At 46.1% G+C, this 25501-nt stretch overlaps 1 protein-coding gene across 1 annotated transcript in view; it reads left to right on the top strand.

Moving 5' to 3' along the window:
- The first annotated feature begins 366 nt into the window (after positions 1 to 366).
- The window catches only part of TNFRSF21 (TNF receptor superfamily member 21), a 65028-nt gene continuing 39893 nt past the window's right edge, over positions 367 to 25501 (top strand). Inside the window, exons 1-3 of the mRNA XM_082847534.1 lie at positions 367 to 821; positions 18990 to 19641; positions 21188 to 21682. Coding sequence (XP_082703660.1) covers positions 735 to 821; positions 18990 to 19641; positions 21188 to 21682 — 1234 coding nt within the window. The 5' untranslated portion in view covers positions 367 to 734. The remainder of the gene's footprint in view (positions 822 to 18989; positions 19642 to 21187; positions 21683 to 25501) is intronic.

Here is a 25501-nt window from a genome sequence, read left to right as displayed (position 1 = left end):
GTTTGCTGTCCTTAATCATTGAGCCAGAAGCAATAGAAAGGCGTCTGTCACAGGAAATAATTTACTGAGAATCATCTTAGAAAAAGGAAATAAATTGGGGTCAAGGGTGTGCATACCTTCGCAAAGTTTTCCCTGGGTCAATAAGCAGCTGCAATTTCTTCGGCGAACGCCAGGCGGCAACTTCTCCCTCCGCGCTCCTCCTGGACCGCCTTCCCACTTCTGATCGCACAAAGAGCCGGCCTCCTTCGCGGTGACATCACAAAGGGCCGATTCCCCGCCCCTTCAGCACCACCACGTGTGTCCCCGCGCCCGGCGGCCACCCGACTCATTCCCTCGCCGGCCGGTCTGGGCAGCGGAGGAGGGTGGTTGGCAGCGGCTGGAGGCTTCGCTATGGGAAGTTGTTCCTTCGCTCTCTCGCGCCCAGCCCTCCTCCCTGGTTCTCCGCAGCCGCTGTCGGAGGAGAGCACGGGGAGGCGCGGGTTGCAGCCGCGGCTGCTTCTCCCCGCCCGGGCAGCCGCGCAGCTGGGCAGGTGCTGAGCGCCCCCGGAGCCTCCCTCGCCGCCTCCCTCCTCTGTCGGGCTGTCCCGCTGCCGCAGTGCACATGGGGTGTTGGAGGTAGATGGGCTCCCGGCTCGGGAGGCGGCGGTGGATGCGGCGCTGGGCAGAAGCAGCCGCTGATTCCAGCTGCCGGGGGGCCACGCGCCCCGGGCGCCCTGCGAGCCCCGGGCTCAGCCATGGGGATCTCCGCGAGCAGCAGCACCGCCCCGGCCTCCTGCAGCCGCATCGCCGGAGCCACGATGATCGCGGGCTGCCTTTTCCTGGTGAGAGCTCGGGGTTGCTGGGGGCGGGGGGGGGGGAGCCGGGGGCGGCGGCCGCGTGGGAGCAGAAGGCACCGCGCTCCGGGAGCCGGGCGGGTCCTCGGGCCGGGGCTGCGGGGGGCTGGGGTCCGGCCGGCTGGGTTGGGAGGTTTGCGACCGAGGGAAGGCAACACAGCGGAGGGCTCGGACCGGGTCATTTGGGGGAGCCGTAGGGCTCAGCCGGGACTCCGGAATGAAGGCGAATTGTTTTCCTTGCAGTCTGGCTGCGCCGGGCGAGGTGCGGGAGGTGTCCACCGGGCTTCCTGCGCATTTCAGGGCTTCTCCCCCTCCTCGGCCCCTCCGGGGGCCTCCACCCCCTCCACGCACCCCCACGGCCACCGGCCGCTGCCCCCGCCGCGTGGAGTGGGGCTGGGGCCGCGGGGTGGGCGCCGAGGCTGGCGGCGGCCGCCGCTTTGTTGCAGCTGCAGTGTCATGTCGGGATGCTACCGCAGTGGGAGAGCGCGGGACCTGTGCGCGCCGGCTCCCAAGACCGCCGCGTGCATCCGCGCCTAGCGTTCGGCGCGGGCGCCTCGCCCCCTCCCCCCATCTCTCCGCTTTGGCTGGGTGGGTCCCGGTTTCTGCACGCCCAAAGAAGAACCCTGAGACCCGCTCTGAGGCGCCTCCAAAGCGCCGGCTCGCAGCCAGGCAGCCAGCGCGTTGGCACTTGAGTGGGGGGAGGGGGAGAGAGCTCTCCATAAAGGAAGCTGAATTTTCTCCAGTCTTTCCTATCGCTCGCTTACCTGTGGCCGGGCAGGTGAGCCTGCAGGGTGAGGCAACTTCCTCCTTGGGCACTCGGTCTGCATTCAGCTCCAGGGCGTGCTCTGTAGGTAGTCCTCCTCTCTGTCACTTATCTGGTCAGAGCCTGAAAGCACCTTTGACCCAAAACTTATCCCCAACTTCCCCAGAACCCTTCCCCTTCTTTGCAAATGTTGGGGGGGAATGGGATGAGTTAGGGGGAAGAAAGTTGACTTAAGATCAAACCCAAGCCACCATAAGCTTCCCGTGCATATCTTTTTGTCTCCTCAAGGAGGATGGAGATTCTTAGCTAAAGGCCGAACAAAAACAAAAAACAAGAGCCTATTTTCATGGCAGGGCTGTGTCAGGGAAAGGCAGGCTTGCTGTCTCCTTCTCGCAAAGGGCTTAATGCCTGGCCAGCCAAGATCTCTTAGATCCCAGGGCATTGCAGTTGCTATGGCCTGGGAATTCATCCTACAGACACTCTGGTTCCCTGTGTGAGGGTGTGTTTTAAAGGGGAAGAGAGAGGCTAAAGAAAAGTTCGGTGCTGTTAGCATTTATAATGAGGCAAGTCCCAGTCTTCCTTCAAAGACCCTTTTCTGCCCATTTTATAGAAATGGCAAAGTCAAGATTTTTATCGTTGACTCAAGGGTGGTGGGTGATGAGCGGTAGAGGAGGAAGGTCTCTTAAAGCAGGGAACCTGGATTGGACAGTCTTGGTGTGGAGAAAAGCCCATCTAAGGCCCAGGGAACATTGATCCTAAGATGAAGTAGGTCCATCCTTCAGCTGCCTCCTTGTCCGCCTTAGATCTACTACTGTGCCCCACTGTGTGCCACCCCACTACATGCCTGTCCGATCCCTCCAACACATCTGATCATTAAGCTCCTCATAGAGCCCATCTCTGGGTTAAGTCTTAAGTCAGTGCAGTATTTCATTGACTTTCCACTTCTGCATGAGATGCTTAAAGTAAGGTCAGAACGTAATCCAAGTGCAGCTTGCTTTAACCTCCGGAGAAAGAGTCCAGCTCCTTTTCCGAAATCATTAAGTCCAGTTGACCTAAAAATTGTGCACTGGATTTGCAACTGAAGACTTGAGAATGTAAGTTGGGCTGTCTTTAAAAAAAAAAAAAAAAGAAATTTATAGTCATGTTTAGAAGCAATCTCAAGATATTAACTAAAATGAGTCCTTATTCTTCTGCTAATTATGATAAGAAAGGTTCCACTTCAGTTCACGGAATGGCCTAGAGTTGACCCCTTTGTCCTGAAGGGAAATTGAGAGGGTGGACCAGGGGTCACCAGGGTGGGGAGGCAATGTCTTTTATTTTTCCCATTCCCGCTCTGCAAGCTCCAGTCCTCAGCCCAGGCATTGTTAGTGTATAAAATGATGATCTCATGGGACTTCCCTGGCTGTCTAGTGGTTAAGACTCCACGCTCCCAGTACAGGGGGCACGGGTTCAATCCCTGGTCAGGGAACTAAGATCTTGCATGCTGCAAGTCACGGCCAAAAAAAAAAAAAAAATGATGACCCCATGACATCGTTATAAGGATTCTTTATCCCACTGGGATTCTTGGCCATGTGAAAATGACAGACTCCAGGTACTGGAGCTCAGGTAGACACGGAAGCATGCTCAGAACTACCGGGGCCAGTGGGGAGATAATGCCCTACCCATTCGTTGCCGTTAGCTTCAAAAAGAATAAACCCAATAAAATGTTTTTTTATTATGGCTTTCCATCACTCTTCTTCTTTCAAATATCTCCTTTTTTGGGTGACAGTGTTTGTTGTTGCCATGATTTTTGACAATTTCTTTCTTGTGATGACAGGCTAACTGAAAGAGAACTTACTATAAGCTTTAAAAAAATCTTTATATAATATATAATATGTATACATATAACATATAATATGACCATTATTATTGTATGTGTCAGGTGCTTTATAGAGAGTATCTCTCTTACTCCCAACATCTCTGAAGCAGGTGGGATGATTTTCATTTTACAGTTGGGAAAATGGAGGCTGCAAAAACTTCATTGATTGTCCTGGGCCACCCAGCTCCCAAGGGATAATGGCACTGGGGCTGGGACCCAGGACAGCCTGACTCCCTCTCCCACTTCATGCCTCCCTCCTGTGCCACTCTGCAGGTTTCACAACTCCAAATTGCCCGATGATGAAATGTAACAGGAGAGAAGGCTCACTGGGGGAGAGTTGAGGCTGGTGGTTTGGTCTGTTGCAGGAAGTTGATGAGAATTACACCAGTGCCTTTGGAGGAAAGTGTTTTCGCTGCTTGCACTTCTGTCTCTGATGCGTTTATTTTTGTTGTTGTTTTTTTTGGCCACACCACGTGGCTTGTGGGATCTTAGTTCCCTGGCCAGGGATTGAACCCATGCCCTGTGCGGTGGAAGCACGGAGTCTTAACCACTGGACCGCCAGGGAAGTCCCTGTTTCTTTTCTGTTTTTAATTAATTAATTAATTTGTTTATTTTTGGCTGCATTGGGTCTTTGTTGCTGTGCGTGGGCTTTCTCTAGTTGCGGCGAGTGGGGGCTACTCTTTGTTGCAGTGTTCAGGCTTCTCTTGTTGTGGAGCACGGGCTCTAGGCTCGCGGGCTTCAGTAGTTGTGGCTTGTGGGCTCTAGAGCACAGGCTCAGTAGTTGTGGCGCACGGGTTTAGTTGCTCCGTGGCATGTGAGATCTTCCCGGAGCAGGGCTTGAACCCTTGTCCCCGGCATTGGCAGGCGGATTCTTAACCACTGCGCCACCAGGGAAGTCCGAAAGCCCCTGTTTCTGATGCGTTGAGATGTCTGTGTGATATTGGAAAGTGAACCACACACTGAAAGGCAAAATACTGCATGTTTCAGGGCTTCCCTGCTGAAGCCCACACACCTGGAGCCCATGCTCCGCAATAGGAGAGGCCACCGCAATGAGGGGCCCCCGCACCTCAGCGAAGAGTGGCCCCTGCTCGCCGCAGCTGGAGAGAGCCGCGCACAGCAACGAAGACCCAATGCAGCCAAAAATAAATAAATAAAATATATTTTAAACCCCCCCCCCCAAAATATTGCGTGTTTCAGGCCAAAAGTCTGGAGAGCAGATAAATGAGACCTTAAGGTTTGTGCCGGAGTTAAGGAATGCCCTAGAAGGGCTTGCCCAGCATGACACAACACACTCAAAGGTGTCTCTTGCCCTCAGGGAGTTGCTTTGACTGGACAGATAGAATATTGGCAGTGGGACAGTCAGAAGAAGGGAGCCGTAATTGATAAGGAAATGAGGTCTGAAATTTTAGAAACCACTCATCTGCACAGATTATGAATTCCAGATAGGACAGTTGCTGTAAAATCCTTCAGCTGTGCTAGTCTAGAAAGTCCCAAGTATGGTGTTTGTCAGTGTCTTTGAGACTAGATGTCTAGCTTAATGCCATCTCCTGACCTTTGCTTATCAAAGTTAATTTGATAATTTGATTTGGTGTTTGGTTTGGTGTATAAATGTACGTGGCTATCCATAGTGCTGGTTGGGTTTCACGCGTTCAGAAAGAATCAGTGGATGAATGTACTATACTCAAGGTAATACACAAAATGTGATAGATGTTAACATCTTTAAACTACTTGAAATAATTTTGGCTTTTAGTCTGAAAGTCAGAAGAAGAAACGTCTTCCTACTCTCAGAATGATATCTACTAGCCTTGGTAGGGAAAGTGACTTATGACTCAGAAGAGTAGGGAACGCAGACCTGTCCCGGAAGGCAGGGTTTCTCATGTACCCCGGGAATCTCCCATCCCTGTTGTCAAAATGTATAGAATGGGATCGAGCTTTCTCATCTGAATTCTCATCTCAACTGTTTCTAAAGGCATATGGCTGAATCTGTCTCAGGCCCAGTCCGAAACAAATAAACAAACCTACCGTGTAAAGAAAACACACAGGCGCACCAAATCGGCAAGAAAACGATTCCTTGTCATGGAATGCATGCTACCTTAAGTTGAGGAAGTACCCGGGACTAAATCGGCATAGGTCCACCAACCGGCTAGATGACATATTTTCGTGTGGCTAAATTTGAACAGAGTCTTTCAAGCTGGATGTGGTTAGCACAGTTAATGCTGTCTTTTCCAGCACTGTTTGCAGAAGGCCTGTTTCTCCAGGTGGATGGGGTAAGTGTGCGTGGGCTCAGTCTGCTTGTAAATCAGAAGACATCACATTTCACCTTACACTTGACTCCATCTGTGAGGATGAGAGGTAACGTCTCTTCGGAGATTCCATAGAGAAGTTGCAAATGGGTTTTGTACTCAGCCGCCCCTTTATAAAGCATTCAAACTATAATTGGCTCAAGTAGACTTTATTAAGTGTGTGTGTGTGTGTGTGTGTGTGTGTGTGTGTGTGTGTGTGTGTGATGGGAAATGGCCAGATGCATCATCAGATCATTCAGGGGCCAGTGTGAATTGAGTGACTTTTCTTTCTGTCAACTGCCATGCCTTTTTTTCCGGTAAGCACTAGCTCTGCTGGCCCTCTTCCCCCAAGCAGGCCTGGCAGACTCTGGTGATGCCAGGTCACCCGGCAACTTCCTGGAAAACTCAGGTGCTTCTCTTCGGTGACAAGAGCCTCTCATCGCCCTTGGGCGTGTGCCCGACGACCATTTGGAGTGGATGCGGTCTAGAGCATTAGGCGCAGCTATGTCTGTTTGACAGAATGAAAATGGAAGCCGTGATAGGAGTTAACCTGGTCCCCAAATTGAATCCCCGTTTAGCGGTAGCGGGACCCTGGGCATTACTGTTGCTGGGGTAGCAGCTGCTGAGCCTCGATTCTTTAGGGGCGGGGTGAGGTCGTGAATAAATACTGGCCCAGCCCCAGTGTTTGTATTTGTCAAATACCAAAAAGTAAACAGGCATCCTAAATCGGCTTGTGTGCTGCCACCTGGCTACTCTGCCACCTCCCATTTCCAGCCTGAGTCCAAGAGGAGAGGAGCCAGGCAGAGATTATAAGTAGGGAGGAACCTGGCAGATGTTTAAGTGTCTGCCGAACGCTCACGAGAGCTGTAGAAACCTGGCGCTCACGGACGTTTAGGCCGTTGCTTGAAAGCAGTGGTGACCTCACGCTTCGTAAGAGCTACTGAAGGCCTCCAGGAACGGTCCGTTCTCCTGGCTTCTGGCTCTCTGGAGTTTTTCCACATGTTAGCACCCTGGCCTTGGAGAAGATGGATGCTTGCAGTGGTGGGAAAGTTGCGCTCAGGGGGCCCTCAAGCAGGAGTGGGACTGGGCGGGGCATGGGTGGGGAGTCAGGGCAGCGTGCTATAGCCCCATCTTCTCACGGCGAGCGGGGGCCACTCTTCATCGCAGTGCGCGGGCCTCTCACTATCGCGGCCTCTCTTGTTGTGGAGCACAGGCTCCAGACGCGCAGGCTCAGTAGTTGTGGCTCACGGGCCCAGTTGCTCCGCAGCATGTGGGATCCTCCCAGACTAGGGCTCGAACCTGTGTCCCCTGCATTGGCAGGCAGACTCTCAACCACTGCGCCACCAGGGAAGCCCCAAGGCTTCATTCTAAACGAAAAAAAACAAAACCAAATTTAAAAAAGACGGGGCTTCTGGGACTTCCCTGGTGGTCCAGTGGTCAAGACTCTGCACTTGCATTGCAGGGGGCAGGGGTTTGATCCCTGGTCAGGGAACTGAGATCCTGCATGCCACATGGCGTGGCCAAAAAGTTAAAAAAATAAAAATAAAAAAGAGGAGGCTTCATAAATGAAGTCACAGCAAGACTCGTGAGCTTATCTTGATATAATTTTTTTTAATTTTATTTATTTTATTTATTGATTTTTGGCTGCGTTGGGTCTTCGTTGCTGTGTGTGGGCTTTCTCTAGTTGTGGCGAGTGGGGGCTACTTTTCGTTGCAGCACGCAGGCTTCTCATTGCGGTGGCTTCTCTTCTTGCGAAGCACAGGCTCTAGGCACATGGGCTTCAGTAGTTGTGGCACGTGGGCTCAGTAGTTGTGGCTCATGGACTCTGGAGCGTAGGCTCAGTAGTTGTGGCGCACGGGCTTAGTTGCTCCGAGGCATGTGGGATCTTCCCGGACCAGGGCTCAAACCTGTGTCCCTTGCATTGACAGGCGGATTCTTAGCCACTGCACCACCAGGGAAGTCCCGATATAATTTTCCGTTTGCTCTTTTGCCACCAGGACTGCTTGGTGGCTCTAGTTCTTGGAGCCATTTGCTAGTCTGTTTTGGGAGAAGGAGCCTGAGTTGAATGGATTTAGGAGAAAGGAAAGGAGTGAGTTCATGGGTTCTGGAATCCAATGAGCAGTGATGGCTTTAAGAGGGCTTTGGCCCTGACAGCCCAGAGGGAAGGAATAGTAATGGCTCTTAATATGAATCATCGATGTTGGTATCGTTAAGCTTCTGTTTATCGAGCATGTACCATTGACATTGTGTTGAATACCTTCTACAAATGATCTCAATAAAACCTTCAAGTCCATGAGGTAGTAGCATTAGTCCCATTTTGTAGGAAATGAGGCTTAGGAGAAGTTATGGTCAAGCAGTTGTCAACTGCCAGAGAGAGAGTTCAGATCTAGGCCGACCTGGCTTCCTACACACTGCCCTTTCTGCCAAGATGTGGGTAGGGCACAAGTAACCTTAATTGACTGGAATTTTGTTTCCCGTTAAAGGAACGCTTTTACCTGAGAGTCGAACATTCTCTTTCCACTGGGTGAGCATTTCTGCTCCACGATGGCATTTGGAAGTTTAGCCCAAAGGGCTGATTATAAAGTAAAAGCAACCTGTGTGTGTGTGTATTGAAAGGGGAGGGCATGCAGCCCTTGGCAAGCATTTTCCTATGGTGTGATTCTGACAAGGAATGGTGCTATGGTTAAGATGGAAAGATACTCCTGCACATTGAAATGTTATAAATAGGGAATAGACGCTTTGCTTTCCTGCTCCTTGGGTCATTTTGAAAAATATTTGCTTAGTGAGTAACAGTATGACACGGGTTCTGCTTAGCATGGCAGTTTCAACTCATCCTGAGAACTTGAGGACCTCTTGGGGTTTTTTCTCTGCTGCCAGCCTGAGTATTTGTATAGGATCAGTGCATGGGTTTGCCTCATCTGTTATTAGTATTTTCTTTGTTAACTTTTCATTTCAGGTCTCTTAGAAACTGGTTGGGCTCCATGATTTGCATGGTCTTGTAGGTGATGTGTTTGTGTTTGGTTTATCACGCTTGTAGCGCTCTCCTAAGCAAGGTTTTCATAGATTGTAGGTGCTGAGTAGACTAAAGAAAGGCATAAGGGGAGAAGAAATGTTATCACTGGTTCCAGGAAAGAGGTTGGCATTCTGGTTTCCCAAAGAATCCTTTAGAGACAAGACCATAATCTGATATCAACTTAGGTATGGCCAGTTCAGCATAACCAGGGTTAATAGAGGCAAGAGGATGGGAAGGGGGAAAAGTACTCAAAGGCAAATGGTGACAGGTTCCCAGAATAATCTAGCTGGGCGTTAGTCACTCCTTGCTCTTCCTTTACTTCTGGACGTCCATGGCTCTTCTCTCTTTGGTTGAAATCTTGTGTACCTGGTCCAGGAGAAATACCAAATCGGACAAGATCTGGGTATGCTTCCCTCCCCATGTGGGATGCGTAGGGCCAGCGTTACTCCATTTCAGCTTCTTACTGACGACAGACAATGTGCTATTCATCTTTGTGTTTCTGGCTCAATGCCCTGACACATAGTAGTTAAGCAATAAATGATTGTTGAATGAATTCCAGAAGGATTTTGCTGTAAACTAACTGTTCATTCATTCTAGACAAGTTAGAGGGTAGTGAGAGCTTGATCTATCTCTCAATACTTTGAGCTACATCTCAAGGGTATTTGAGTTACTAACAAGGAACATTTTATTTATTTATTATTATTATTTTTTTAGCCACGTTGCACCGCTTGTGGGATCTAAGTTCTGTGACCAGGGATTGAACCTGGGCCCGGGATTGAACCTGGTCCCTTGGCAGTGAAAGTACGGAGTCCTAACCACTGGACCGCCAGGGAAGCCCCTTCCCAATTCATTCTTATTCTTGGATGTTACACAACCATTCATGTACAGTTAAAACTAATATGTACGTGCTTGTGCTCTGCATTTCTTTCTGTAGCTATTTTTCTGTGATCTTACAGGGATATATTTTTCACTCATTTAATAAATATTTATGGTGCATCTGTTAAACATCAGGCATTGCTAGACTCTGGGTATGTGATGGTAAAAGGCTATTAATGGGTCCTCCCTCTTGAAGTTTATAGTTTATCAGGGAAGACAGAAGGGTTGATATTTAAGGACTAATCTTCTGAAAGAGCAGAAGGGTGAATATTCCAGTAAGAGGGAACAGCACGTGGAAGGGCCCAGAGGTAGGAAAGGGCCCACATGTTCAGAGACTGGAAAGAAGGCCATTGTGGTTGGTGCTCAGCGAATAGAGGCAGAGGGAGCATGGACTGAGGTTGAAGAGGTGGGCAGAGGCCAGACTGTACAAGATCTTTAAAGATACGAATATGTCAGGATATCACTCAGAGTACAGTGGGAAGCAGGGTTATAATATGGCTTTAATTAGATTTTTTTTTTTTTTAATAGATCACCGTGGCAGTTCTGTGGAAAATGGGCTGGAAAGGAGAAACGTAGATGCAGGAGGCCAGTTGGAACCTTTTGCCATAGTTCAGGGGAAAGATGATGGTTCTGGGGCGGTGGCAGTGAACATGGGGGGCTACCAGTTAGATCTGCAAGAGTTTGAAGAGAGTTTCCTGATGGTGAAATACGAGCGGGCAGGTGCGGTGAAAAGAAAGCAGTCATCAAGGCTGGCTCCCTGGCACCGTGTGGCTTGTGGGATCTTAGTTCCCTGGGGGGCACAGGTGTCGAGACTATGCCCCCTGCAGTGGAAGCTCGGAATCCTAACCACTGGACCACCAGGGAAATCCCATGACTCTCCGCTTCTTGAATTTAGTCTTTGATGGTCTGATTCCTTTGAAGGGGAGGCTGGGGAAGAAGTGGGTGGGATTGGAGCACCCAACGTTTGGATATGAGTTTGAGGTGCTGTGATTTATGTCAGTGCAATCTTCATGCCCGCCAGTTTTTAAGCCCACCTCTTCTCTGGTTGGCCGTGTGTTGAGTCATCCCCCTGTTGTTGGACACTTAGGTTATTGTCATTGTTTTCCTACTGCAAGCGAGCAGCAGTAATAGAGTTGTCTCTGTACAGACGAGCTGCTCTTTTCCCTTTTGGGTTGTTCCCAAAAGTGAGGTGCATTTGAAGTGTATTCCCCAAAGTGGAATTGCGGGGTCGCAGGAAATGAACGAACCATTTTATGGCTCGTGCTGCATGTTGCCAGATTGTCTTTAGAAAGACTCCATTCATTAAGAACATCACCAGCAACCTATAAATGTACCTTCTACCCCACAAGCCTGCCAACGTTGAAGTTTCTCATTTTAATTTATTTATGCTGCTTTAATATAGACATGTAAAGGTCCTTGGTTGTGCAAATTTACATTTCAGTAGTTGCTAGGGATATCATCAATTTATCCATGGGATAATTTCCCTTGTAGTGTTTCTGTCTCAACTATTGAGTGGAATTTGTGTTAACCTCCTTTGCATTAATTCTTTACATTTTTAGTTATAAGCTTTTATTAGCTATATGTGGCATATATTTTTCCAGTCTACTTTTAATGTTTCTATATTTCGTAATGCAAACATTTCTGTTAATGTTTTTTTTTCTTTTTCTTTCTTTTTCTTTTTTTCAGCCGTGCCATGTGGCTTGCAGGATCTTAGTTCCCTGACCAGGGATTGAACCCGGGCCACGGCATTGAAAGTGTGGAGTCCTAACCACTGGACTGCCAGGGATTTCCCTCGGTTAATTTCTTAAACCTATTTTCTGAGAGTATCAGAAAATGAGAGTATCTTCTTTTGTGTCTGAGAATATCTTCTTTTTTGTTGTTGATTTTTGTTTTCATAGTCAGACATTGCTCTCTTTTTTTTTAACATCTTTATTGGAATATAATTGCTTTACAATGGTGTGTTAGTTTCTGCTTTATAACAAAGTGAATCACATAAACATATATCCCCATATCCCCTCGCTCTTGCGTCTCCCTCCCACCCTCCCTATCCCACCCCTCTAGGTGGTCACAAAGCACCGAGCTGATCTCCCTGTGCTATGCGGCTGCTTCCCACTAGCTATCTATTTTACATTTGGTATATGTCCATGCCACTCTATCACTTCGTCCCAGCTTACCCTTTCCCCTCCCCGTGTCTTCAAGTCCATTCTCTACGTCTGCGTCTTTATTCCTAGACATCGATCTCCTTACAGATGGGCTAAATCAACTATTGCTATTACTTTAAATTTTATATTTGATCTTTTTAATGTTGGGTTTATTAACCTTTCTGGAATTCAGCATCATGTTGGTGGTGAGACCTACATCAGTGTGTTCTGCAGAATGTTCATACTCCTAGCGTGAGTAAAGGATTTCATGGTCAAATAAGTTTCACCATTTTCTGCAGCCCTCCCTCTGGGCCTCCTGGGGCCATCATCAGGCTGCCATTAATTGTGCCTCTGCAAGCCAGGGCTCCAGTCAGGAGCATTTCCTAAACTTTTAGACCAGGGGTTGGTGAACTTTATCTATAAAGAGCTAGATAGTATTTTCGGCCATGTAGACCCTGTGATCTCTGTGGAAACTACTCAACTCTGCCTCTGTACTTTGAAAGCCGGACCTAGGCAATGCCCAGAGGAATGAGTGTGGCTGGGTTCCAAGTAAACTTGATTTGTGGACACCGAAATTTGAATTTCAAATGATTTTTTTCATGTGTCACAAAATTTTATTCTCCTGTTGATATTTTTTCCCCAACTATTAAAAATGTAAAAGCCGGAGTTTGTTCACCGGTGTTGTAGACCCTAGAATTGTGAACCTCTGACTTAACTTCTTCTCCCTTTGTCTCCAGTGTACCTACTAGTAACACATCCTTTCTCCTCTGTGTTTTCTCATTTGCTGTATAGTAAGTTTATCTTCTAAATCTGTTTGGAAACGCCAGTTGGTCCTTGCTTGTCTTTTACCTCTTTGCCATGTGGTCTGTATGTTTTGTTCTGTGTGGGCTCCTAGCCTAGTAGGGTGTGTTTTAGGATTACAGTGTTTTTTGTTTTTTTTTTAATCTAGAGTCTTTGACACACTTATCAAGAATCGGATATTTTCGTGGTTTTTTTTTTTTTTTTTTTTTTTTTGGCCGCACCTCACGGCTTGTGGGATCTTAGTTCCCCACCTAGGGATGATGGAACCCGTGCCCTCTGCAATGAAAGCACGTAGTCCTAACCACTGGACCTCCACGGAACTCCCGTGTTTTGTTTAGTTTTTTAATAAAGAGGAGGCTACACATTTATTCTTTAGTTAGTGTTGTAAAAAAACAGGTATTATTTATTTTTTATTTTTTTATTGAATGAAAGTTTCTTTAAATTCTGTAGTGCTTTACAATTTTCAAAAGTTTCATACACGTGATTCGTATTCATATAATCCCATAGTAACCCTTTTTCCCCCATCCCCATATTGCTTCTCCCCCTTGCCTCTTTCCACTGGTAACCACTAGTTTGTTCTCTATTGGATATTTGTGTTTTAATTGAGGTGTTTTAAAAAGTTGTCTAATCCCAAGGGACTGAAGCTAAACTAGAGTAAAATGACAGTAGAAGGAGTGAAGATTAAAATAACTAACATTCATGGAGAACTTCCTTGGGTCTTGCGTGTTCTACCTGCTTTATGTGTAGTAACAATTAATTGTGAAAACAACCCTAGGATTGTTATCCTATGTATTATTTTTACTGCATTATTATTAAAATTAATTGTATTATTATTATCTCCATTATATTAATGAGGAAATGGAGACACAGGTCAAACCACTTCCATACCCTCCCCCCTCCTCCCTCCCCCACCCCACCCCCCCAGCTCCAAATCAGGATCTGGTAGAGCTGGGCTTGCTCAGATGCTTCAGGCTAAATTAGGTTTTGTTTATACTTTCAGGCTGCAGTTGCTGGCCTGGCTGGTGGTGTTAGTTTTGCCTTGGTTTATATGAGGATTCTATAAATTCTTAGTGAGCCCAGAGGCATGTTTCCCCTACACCTTTACCTGTCTTATTTATAAGCTGGCTTCTCCACGTAGGTGGGGTCTTAGCCTATAGAATTAGCCATCGTGATGGATGGAGGGAGATGCGTTTCTGTGGTCCAAGGCCTGAAGGCTGAGTACACACTCTTCTGCATTGTAGGTTCCAGGGAAGACAGCATCCGGGTTAGTTCAGTCTTGCCCATTTTTTTCCCTTTTCCCCTGTGTCCCCCGAGCTTGCCTCCTTCCGGTCCTGTTGTCAGCACATTCTAGCCTCAGCATTCTCTAGATCTGCCAGCTTTAACAGCAGTCCCTGCTTTTACCCTAGCAACAGAAGGCTTTTTTATATCAGAGAGGATAGTAGACAGTGCCAGAGCCAACCACATTTATATAACACAACTGAGAACAGGTCTGTCCGTGCTTTGTAGAAGCTTTATCCCTGGTGCCTTTCTCTTTGTACATTCTTTTTCTTTCTTCAAGTCTAGAGAACTCCCAGCAGTCAGTGTCTTGCGATTACAAATTTAATGTGATGCTGAAAATAAAATGGTCAGAACTTCTGGGGGTGTTTCTACCCTGCCTGGTTTTTGCTGTTTGAGCATCTATTAGTATGTCTTATAGTCACCATCTCAGGAATAACTTGGTTCCCTTTTCTTTGTTATCGTAACCACAGTAGCGGAGATTCCTTTTGATGTACTAGTTTTAGGCAGCATTGAACCATTTTCTATAGCAAACTCACAAGTGGTCTTCCTGCTGATCCCTTACGAATAGACAAAAGTTTATCACTGTCTTGAGTTTGCTCATTTTCCATGAAAAGTGATTGGAATTTGATAGGGAACAAGAATGACATAAACACGTTGTACTTATAAACTGCGTGGGATTTTTTCCCCATTTGTTTGAAGGACGACGTCACGGGATAAGAATTGTTGAAGAGAAATAGGCACCAGTATTCTGACATGTGTCAGCACAGCTGGTGCTTCTTGGGTCCATCTCTGTGCCCTAGAGTAGAAGCGATATAACAGGACAGGTGTGATGTGTATCACCAAGGTGAGTGTGGAGGCCTTTATAGCTGGTCGTTTTAGAGCTACCTCTTCCCTCCTTTGAAATTTGCTTTGTCTTGGGTTTTCCCTTTTAATCATTTCATAAGTATTTACAGTGCTCCCATATCCTGTACAGTTTGGGGTGGTACACTGATATTTGCTCATTTAACCATGATTGGTGGTGAAATAAGTGTCCTAAGTACATGAAATTTTTCAAATAACTAAAGTTGAAGCTAAGATGGGACATAGGTGACTTGCGGAGAATAATCTCATTACACTGCTTATAATTCCAAGCACCAAGTTAGTGTAATCTTTTTATGAAATGAAGGGGAGGTATTTTAAATTCTTCGTTACATTTGCTTGTCATCTTAAGCCACACAAAGCATAATTCTTATAAGCTAGTTTTGGTTCTGTTAAAACAGAGTGATATCCTCAGGGGCTTTGGAGGCGAAACTATTTGCCTTTCCACCGAAAGGTGCCAACCTGCTTTATCTCTTGAGTGATGATGGCTACGTGGTGGAGGCATTTTGGTTTTCTCTCACTTGCCTTTATATCCGTGCTCATGCCCAGCAACCTCTTCCATCCCCACCTTCTACTTTGCTGCTTCTAATTACTTACGGTCTGCAAAGCCATTCATTCATTTAGCCAACAAACCCTCACCAGTTATACCACACATTGGGTACTGTCCTCAAGGACTTAGAGAGCATCAGAATGTAACAGAGTCTATTCTTATCCTCATGGAGCTTGTGGTCCAGAGGGGAAGACAACACTAAGCAGATGAATGTGTAACTACAAAATAAAGGTAGTCTTATAGGAAAAACAGGAATGAGGGGATGGATAAAGAACAAGGTCTTACTGCATAGCACAGGGAACTGTATTCAATATCCTGTGATAAACCATACTGGAAAAGAATATGGAAAAGGATGTATATATATGTATAACTGAGTCACTTTGCTGGACAGCAGAAATTAACACAACACAATATAGTAAGTCAACTATATTTCAATAAAATAAATAAAAATAAAATAAAACATTTATTAGCCTAAAAAAATGTATATGAGGGGAGAATATGAGACCAGTTTTAAGTTGGGGAGGGGAGGGCAGGGATGGCATTTCCAAGTAAGCCCTAACTCTGGTAAAGGTTTTGCATTCCATCGTAAGTCATGTGGGGAGCCACTGAGAGTTTTAAGCAGGGGGTGGAAGGATCAGATTTGGCGTGTCAGTTGGAACGGGTGTCAAGAAAGGAAACCACGAACTCCATACTCTGCTGGACTCTCCGAGGAGGTATGAGTGTTTCTGTGAGTGAGCTCCTGGTCCCTGAATTTTTTGACATTTCTTTTGACGGCTGAGCACAGGTATTGGCGGCTTCTTTTTTTTTTTTTTCTTTCCTGTAAAGAGCCAGATAGTAAATACTTTAAGTTTGCGGCCATATGGTCTCTATTGCAACTCTCCAACTCTGCCGTGAATAACATGAAAGCAGCCATAGACAGCACCTGAATGAATGCCGAGGTTCCCATAACACTCATTTACAGGAACAGGAGGCATGTAGCTTGCTGACCCTGGGCTCAGAGGATCCTTTGTTTATCATTTCCATGATCCTCGTCACAGGTGGTTGAGCAAGGAAGGAAATGCAATCTACGTGGTTGACCCTGGCCTCGAGCTGCTTATAATCATTATGGGAAGATAAGTATATACACTGAGGAAGCCGTCAACTAACATTACAAGGCAATATGTTGTTAGGCACCAACATGATGAACAGAGGAAACAGGAAATGTGTTGAAGAGTTTGCTCATCGGCTTGGCATCTGGGTGTCTAGGAATGGTTGTAAAGGCTTCATAGAGAAGGTGGAACTTGATAAACAGTCACAGACACCTTGAAGAGGTTAGAGTTGAGTACAACCTAGTCCAACCTGATAATTTTACAAGCATGTAAAACCGGGTCCGATTGATCTTAAGGCAGAGTCTGGACAAGAACACAAGTCCTCCGTTCTCTCAATCTTTGCCCAGGTATTCTTTGTATTTCAGGTCTGGTGCTCTCGTAGGCTGAAAATACGTATCTAGTAAATTCGTAGTAATAAAGAGGGGAAGGAGTGAGAGGTTCCTAGTTCTTTGGTCCTTGAAGAAAGGGGTTCTCGAAAGACTGAGGGCAGCATAGTTGGAGCTGTCGTTTGGGATGAGAAGGAAAGAAGAGGGAAACTGGGGTGTTGTGTGGGAAGGGAAGGAGGCGAATACGGATTATAGAAAGACACATGCGTACACTGACACATGGACGGAGAAGCAGTCTACGTGTCCTTAGTAGGAAATACCTCTAAATTCTTTACCACGCGCATGTTCAAAGGTGTATCCATACTGTTGAAGAGAGCTTGACCGTTATAGAGAAGGAAGTACCTATGTATTCAGACATGGAAAGATTTCGGTGATGCAGTATTAGAAGGTGAACAAAAGCAAGTCACAGAATAGTGGGTATGGCCTGTCCCCTTTACATACGTAAACCAAACCCAAACCCAAAGTAGCTGAACTGGCCAGCTGAAAGCATGTATGTGTGTTTTATGTGTAAATGCTCAGGAATGGTGCACACCAGAATGAACAGTGCGTTTCTCTGGGGAATGGGTGGATTTGAGCAAAGACTTAAACATTTCACTCTATTTCATAATTATTAAAATTGTGACAAGAATGTTTATTTTTGTTATAAAAAGAATCATGAAAAAAGAGTAATATTAAAACAGTAAAAAGTGCCAGGTTGGGTGAGAGGCAGAGGGAAGGGCTCTGACCGTGGGACTGAGCTGTCTCAGAATCATAGGTGATTAGAGCCCCAGGAGGCCCGTCGTGGTTCAGGGGGTCTAAAACTTAGTTGGGGATGAGAATCACTTGGAAAGCTTAACAAGCAAACCAAAGCAAAGCAAAACAGATTCCTGGCCACACTGCAGATCCACATGGTACCAAGTGATGGGCTGGGGATGTGGATTTTTAAAAAACTTCTCAGGTAATTTTGATGCTGCGTTTGAGGCCCGAGTCTTTGTCTGAAGCTCTGATTTAGTTTCCCTGCCTCTGTATCAAGGAGAGAAGTAAGGATCTTGATCAGGGAGAACCAGCTTCAGGTTTTCTGGCTCTTGTTCTCCTGAACTTTTCTCAGTGACTGTGTCTCTCGATTCAGGTGTTTTCCCTCACATCAGATTTTCGGTATCATCTAAATTTGTCTTTACATTTTATAGGGAACATTCTTAAATACTGTTTTTTTTTTTTTAATAATTTATTTATTTTTGGCTGCATGGGGTCTTCGTTGCTACGTGTGGGCTTTCCCTAGTTGTGGCAAGCGGGCTGCACTTTGTTGCGGTACATGGGCTTCTCATTGCAGTGGCTTTTCTTGTTGCAGAGCACGGGCTCTAGGCGCGTGGGCTTCAGTAGTTGCAGCACGTGAGCTCAGTAGTTGTGGCACGCAGGCTCAGTAGTTGTGGCACATGGGCTTAGTTGCTCTGCGCCGTGTGGGATCTTCCCAGACCAGGGCTCAAACCTGTGTCCCCTGCATTGCCAGGCAGATTCTTCCCTGTGCCACCAGGGAAGTCCCTTAAATACTGTTTTTGAACTTGACTGCCCTCCTCCCCAAGCTTTGTGCTTGGGCTCCTAGGCGGCTGCAGGTTGACTGTGGCCTTCGGAGGCTCAGCAAACAGGATGTGCATCTAAAAACATTAATTCTGTTATTTAAAGCTCGTTAAGAATGCCAAGGGCCTGCCTCTGTTTTACAAAATACAAACAAAAAACATTTACCTTTGTCTATTGGTCAACTCCAGCCGGGTCACCTGCTAGGGAAGTAGCAGCTCAAATATTTGCCACGCTGCTTCTCAGCTGACTTGTCCTGGTATCAAGAAATGGCCACGCAACCTTTGGGTCATAGAAGGAGGACACTATTCAGCAAGTTATTTTCCTCTTACATTAGGATTTTGACTTCCGTGTAGCGTTTTTAATGCGAGTCCCAAAGTGCTTTCACATTCATATTCTCCATTGATTTTACAATCAGTTCGAGAGGTACTGTCAACTTCATTTTACAGATGGAAGAAAAGGAAGCTGAGGCAAAGGTCAGGCACCAAAACCAAAGCTTCACAGCCAGGAGATCAGGCCCCCATACGGAACTGGAGTCTGTTTCTCTCTCTGTTATGTTGCAGCCGCAGTGTTAAAAGGGTACAGAACGGGTCAGACCTTTCATGGGAATGATGATGATGGTGGGGTTGGGATTCTTCCATCCTTTCTCTCCTCTTCCCGTGTAACACCTTCTTGGTTTTTGTCCCCCCACCTGCTTTTTCCTTCTTTCAGCTTGGATTCCTCAGTACCACCAGGGCTCAGCCGGAACAGAAGGCCCCAAGTCTCGTTGGCAAATACCACCATGTCGACCGTGTCACCGGCCAGGTGCTTACCTGCGACAAGTGTCCGGCAGGAACCTATGTGTCTGAGCACTGTACCAACACAAGCCTGCGTGTCTGCAGCAGCTGCCCCACGGGGACCTTTACCAGACACGAGAACGGCATTGAGAAATGCCACGAGTGTAGTCAGCCGTGCCCCCGGCCGATGATTGAGAAATTACCTTGTGCTGCCTTGACTGACCGAGAATGCACTTGCCCACCTGGCATGTTCCAGTCAAATGCTACCTGCGTCCCCCACACGGTGTGCCCTGTGGGTTGGGGGGTGCGGAAGAAGGGGACGGAGACGGAGGACGTGCGGTGTAAGCAGTGTGCTCGGGGGACCTTCTCTGATGTGCCTTCCAGTGTGATGAGATGCAGAGCGTACACAGACTGTCTGAGTCAGAACCTGGTGGTGATCAGGCTGGGGACCAAGGAGGCAGACAACGTCTGTGGCACGCTCCCGCCCCTCTCCAGCACCACCCCTCCTTCCCCTGGCACCATCAGCCTTTCCCGCCCTGAGCACGTGGAAGCCCACGAAGTCCCTTCCTCCACTTATGTTCCCAAAGGTAACTTAACCTCATGAGTTATGTATGTGAGGAAGGCTTTGTGCCCCGTGGAGGTACCGAGAATGGGCTTGGACCCAGGATATTTTCTCCATCTGGTCTATTCCAAAGTCACCCCTTGAAGAAAGGGCTTGCGTTTTGTGGCTATTTAAAGTCTAGCTTCTTTGGACCTGTTAGAAACATTGAGACTCAGAAGTTATCTATTGGGGGGAGCAAGTGTCTGAGAACTAGGTGACATCAAGCTAGAAAATAAAAACTGAGAGAAACGAGGTCAGCGCGTGGCCTTGTGGAAGTCACTGAACTTCTCCAGGCCTTGGTTGCAAACTTGTCAATCGTATGACACCATAAATGAGTGATTTAGCTGTTTTAAGGTCCCTTCTAGATTAAAGGTTTTCCAACACCCAGTCAATCCTGGGGAGACACAGCCTGAAGGTCAGAAGGAGAAGGGGAGAAAAATACCATGACATCTGGAAGGGAGGGATGAATGTTGGATCTGAGGTGGGCCAGAAAAAGGACAGTAAGGCAGAAGCTTCAGGAAACAAGCACATCCGTGTCACACTGAAGGTAACTAGCGTTCACATCTAGAAAAGAATTTCTTTTTTTCAAAGGACTTTATGTCCTCCATTAAGTGTATCCCAGTTTTCCTCAGAACTCATTTTGAACCTCAGGCAAGAATAACATTGTTTTTATTTTCATGTCCTTTTTGATTAAATTTAATTTTCATGAGATGACAGCCAGTGTGAGCTGTGCTTTCCAGCAGACTCTCACGTGTGGTTACGTTTGACCTTCCTGATGACTCCATAAGGAGGGCCTTCTCACAACCGCCAGTTGAAATGAAGAAACAACCTCAGAGAGATCCCATGACCTGCCCAGGTTTCCTCAGGGGTTGATTCAGGCCAGGTCCTGTCTCTTGGGACTCAAATTCCCAGGCTTTCACTCCTTAATAGAGAATGCTTGTGGAAGCTTCTCTGAAAGCAGTCCACTGAGCTGCCTGCCCAAATCTTGTTCCTCTTATCACCAGCCCATACTAAGCAAGTCCTGCCTGATCTTACTCACTGACCTGTCTCACCGAACCTTTCACTCGTCAGACTTAGATTGGAGTTCGAGCTCTTTTCTTTATTTTAGTCATATTCTTCATTTTACCACTGCACCGTGAAATAGCCAACTGGTGGGAGAGTAGCAATAACGAAACTCAAGGACAAAGGAATTCAGTTGGAACTAGTTTTCTGAATAATCAAAACAAGTAAGGGTTGACTCAGTATGTGCAGCACAGGAGAAGCTGCTGTGAAGCTCAGACACTGGATCCCTGAGGATGCCCTTGGTTTTGACATGAGGAAGTGAGTTTAGCTGTTAAGCTGAGTTTTCACCTTCTCCATAAAGGTGCTGTCAGGGTCTTTACGAAAATGTACAATGCCGTTTATTCTTAAGCTCCGAAGGTCGTCTTTTCTTGGATTATCTGGCCTGGTTTGGAGATGTCTAGGAAGAGGAGGGAATATATAGAGCCCCACATATAGAAAAGCTCTTCCCCCCTCCTTACTCTTTTTTCTAGGCGTGAACTCAACAGAATCCAACTCTTCTGCCTCTGTTAGACCAAAGGTGCCGAGTGGCATCCAGGAAGGGACAGTCCCTGAGAACACAAGCTCAGCGAAGGGAGAGGAAGGTACGAACAAGACCCTCCCAAACCTCCAGGTAGTCAACCACCAGCAAGGCCCCCACCACAGACACATCCTGAAGCTGCTGCCGTCCATGGAGGCCACCGGGGGCGAGAAGTCCAGCACGCCCATCAAAGGCCTCAAGAGGGGCCATCCCAGGCAGAACCCACACAAGCACTTTGACATCAATGAGCATCTGCCTTGGATGATCGTGCTTTTCCTGCTGCTGGTGCTTGTGGTGATCGTGGTGTGCAGTATCCGGAAAAGCTCGAGGACTCTGAAGAAGGGGCCCCGGCAGGATCCCAGCACCATTGTGGAAAAGGCGGGGCTCAAGAAATCCATGACCCCCACCCAGAACCGGGAGAAGTGGGTCTACTACTGCAATGGCCACGGTAAGCCTCCCACCTTTCCCCCTTGCTTCCAGATCCCCCGCCTCTCCCTCCCTAGTCCCTGTGGGCGGAAGGAATGGGAAATGCAACGTTTCTGGAATCTCCTTTGAATACCAAGTGCTGTTTGATCTCAGTCGTGTTACGAAAAAGGAGGTGGTCAGCCTTCGACATAATAACGTTCAGAGAGAATAACTCCTCTGTCACCTGTCCCCATGGCACATTTAGAGGACAGTGTTTTGGCATCAGAGACGTGAGAGTGACCTTTAGGGACTTTGTTCAACCTCATCATTTAACAAGTGAGGGAATCAAGTTCAGAGAGGTTTGGCTGCGTTGACCCAGGGGAGTCTTTTGTTCGGGACAGATGGGACTGAATCCATGTCTCCTGACTTTGGAGCCCTTGCTTCTTCACAGGGGACTGCTCAGAAAATTGAGGGAGAAAAAAAACAACTTGTCTTAAATTTGCCTTGTTGAATTTGAACCTTGCTTTTAGGTTCCTATCACTTTTCTCACATGTACTTTTTCCCCCTTATATTTTTAGGATCGCATTTCTATCAGGAAGATCGAAAGGTCTTTTGGGTTTTAGATACTCAAAGCTTAGTATATCGGTTATCATCTGAGGCTGGGCCCTGTATCTTTTTCCTAGTTGTCAGTGTGTGCGGATATAGGCTGGAATATTTCATTTCTTCCGCTTTTGAGGGCAAAAAATAGCTTATAGAACTTGTCCTAGCAGCTAAGTGTGATCTGAAGACTACAGTTTTCAGACTGTGGCAGTAACTTCCGTTTCTTTAATATTAAATGATATTTCAGCTCAAAGTTTTGATAATCCCATTTGGGATCGTTTTCCTTAAAGATAAAGGGGTGGGCTTCCCTGGTTGCACAGTGGTTGAGAGTCCGCCTGCCGATGCAGGGGACGCGGGTTCGTGCCCTGGTCCGGGAAGATCCCACATGCCGCGGAGCGGCTGGGCCCGTGAGCCATGGCCGCTGAGCCTGCGCGTCCGGAGCCTGTGCTCCGTAACGGGAGAGGCCACAGCAGTGAGAGGCCCACGTACCGCAAAACAAACAAACAAACAAAAAGGTAAAGGGGTAAGCTTAACTTCCTAAAAGGTGGTTTGGCCTTTTGTATTGAGTCTTAAAAATGTTTATACTCTTTGACCCAGCAATTCTATTTTTGTGAATCTATCATAAAGATATAAACCAGAAATATTTTAAAAAAAATTTAAGCACAAAGATCTTGAACTTTTTTTTTTTTTTTAGTTTTTTTTTTAACATCTTTATTGGAGTATAATTGCTTTACAATGGTATGTTAGTTTCAGCTTCACAACAAAATGAATCAGTTATATATATACATATATTCCCATATCTCTTCCCGCTTGCGTCTCCCTCCCTCCCACCCTCCCTATCCCACCCCTCCAGGCGGTCACAAAGCACCGAGCTGATCTCCCTGTGCTATGCGGCTGCTTCCCACTAGCTATCTACCTTACGTTTGGTAGAAAGATCTTGAACTTTTAATTCAGCATTATTTATAATAAATAAAAACTGGGAAATGGCTATGTAAATTATGGCATATCTATATAGTAGAATATTATGTTGACACTGAAGATTTTATTATGAAGTTTTTTACTTTTTACCCATGACATAGGAAAATGTTTATATTAGGTTAAAGAATAGGAAAAAAAAAGCTCCGCACTACACACTTTATAGAATATTATCCTAGTTCTCTTAAAATTTGGGACTAATGACGATGTTTCTTCCAGTTTGGTGAGATTTATGTGGATTTTTTTCCTTCTTTATTAGTTTTCTGTCTTTTCCCCAAATTTTCTATGATAAGTACATGCTACTTTTGTAATCAGAAATGTAGAGAAAGTTTAAAAGAACAACTCATTTTGCTTCTTTTTGCTAATTTATATGAATGATCAAACCAAGTGAAAGTCAGACTGGGGTGAGCCTCCGACTTGGGATGAGCCTATACAGACTTGAATAAAACAACCCTTTGCAGGCAACCATCTGGGCAAGGGAGGCTCCAATTCTTCCTCCTTTTTAATAAAAAATTTTTATTTGGATATAATCTCAAACGTATGGAAAAATGACCAAAGTAGTACAAAGAATATCTATATACCTGTGCCCAGATTGACCTATTGTTAACATTTCGCCCTTTTGCATTATCATTTGCTCTCTTTCTATAAAAATATAAATTTTATATTATAAAATGTGCCATGTAGAATAATCTATGTTATATATAATGTTATATAATATTCCATAGTACACAATATATAGCATGTATATGCACCTATATACAGACATAAAATAATTTTTCTCAACCATTTTATGACCATTTATGCCTAGATTCTTCAGTATGTATTTCCTAACAATAAGGATATTCTCTTAAAAAACCAGCACAGTTTTCAGCTTCAGTAAATGTAACATGGATGCAATATTTTAGTTTGCTGTCCATATTCCGTAGTTATCAGTTGACCCAGTAAGGCCCTTGATAAACAGCATACTTTTTCCTCTGGTATAGGGTCCTGCCTAGGATCCTATATTTCATTAAATTGTCCTTTAAGGTGGCCAGGCAGAACACTTGTTCTAATATATCTAATTAGCAGAAAACAGTGTTCACATTGTGCTTAATTATGTAAATATTTGGAACTCTCCTCTCATTATTCATTTTATTTTTTAATAACTTATTTATTTATTTTATTTTTGGCTGCGTGAGTCTTCGTGGCTGCACGCAGGCTTTCTCTAGTTGTGGCGAGCCAGGGCTACTCTTTGTTGCGGTGTGCGGCTTCTCACTGTGGTGTCTTCTCCTGTTGCAGAGCACGGGCTCCAGGCACACGGGCTTTAGTATTTGCAGCACGCGGGCTCAGTAGTTGTGGCTTGAGGGCTCTAGACCACAGGCTCAGTAGCTGTGGTGCGCACGGGCTTAGGTGCCTCAGGGCATGTGGGATCTTCCCGGACCAGGGATCGAACCCGTGTCCCCTGCATTGGCAGGCGGATTCTTAACCACTGCGCCACCAGGGAAGCCCTCACTTTATTAAAGAAACGACTCCATTGCTTTAGTAGCTGGATCTATAGATTAGATTATGGTCAGCTATAGTTCTAAACTCTCTTGCAGTGCAGTTTTCAGAATTCTTGAGAACACGGGGAGTTGTAGAAGTAAATCTGGTCCGGCAGCAGAAAGCAATTTAATACCATGATCTTAGGCATTCTTATGGCCACTGTAACCTTGTCAACTACTATGTCTGTGTCCTTGAAGCAATCCTATTTTGTAGAAGGAATGGAAGTGCTAAATTGAACAAAACCTGAGCCTACCTTCCAAGAAAGCAGTATTTCAGCAATACACTTTCCCAACTAAATCACAAGTTGTCTCGCTCAGATGTTATTGTCTCTTCCAGTAGTTGAACCTTTTTCCCCGGGATTTTGCATTGGGAAGTTTATGTTTAAGGTGTTTTTTTAAGGAAGGTCTGTTTCCAAATTGCTGTTCTCAAAGGTACACCCAGGTAAAATCCCATAACAAAGAGAGGTTCTGTTTCAGAAAAACCATTCCAGGTGCTCAGAGAGGCCTCTGGAAACAATACCGTGTTGATCTGATTGCAGTGAGTTCTGGGCAGCAGATAATCCTGTATAATAAGATCGTTTTCTGGTCCTTGTCCATTTCACACTGAATTGTTCAAGAGGATGAGGGTGGGGATAAAATCGCCTAGTCCCGTGTATTCTGTATAAGAGGTCGTGTAGGACCTCACTTAACCCTTACCCGCCTTAAGCAGATGGTGCCGTGCTCCTGAATGCCTTGTAGACCCCCAGCACTGTGAAGCCAGCCCAGTG

Source organism: Leucopleurus acutus (genome assembly GCF_964270905.1).
Source record: "Leucopleurus acutus genome assembly, chromosome: 10".
Lineage (NCBI taxonomy): Eukaryota > Metazoa > Chordata > Mammalia > Artiodactyla > Delphinidae > Leucopleurus > Leucopleurus acutus.
This window is presented reverse-complemented; position numbering and strand designations above follow the sequence as displayed.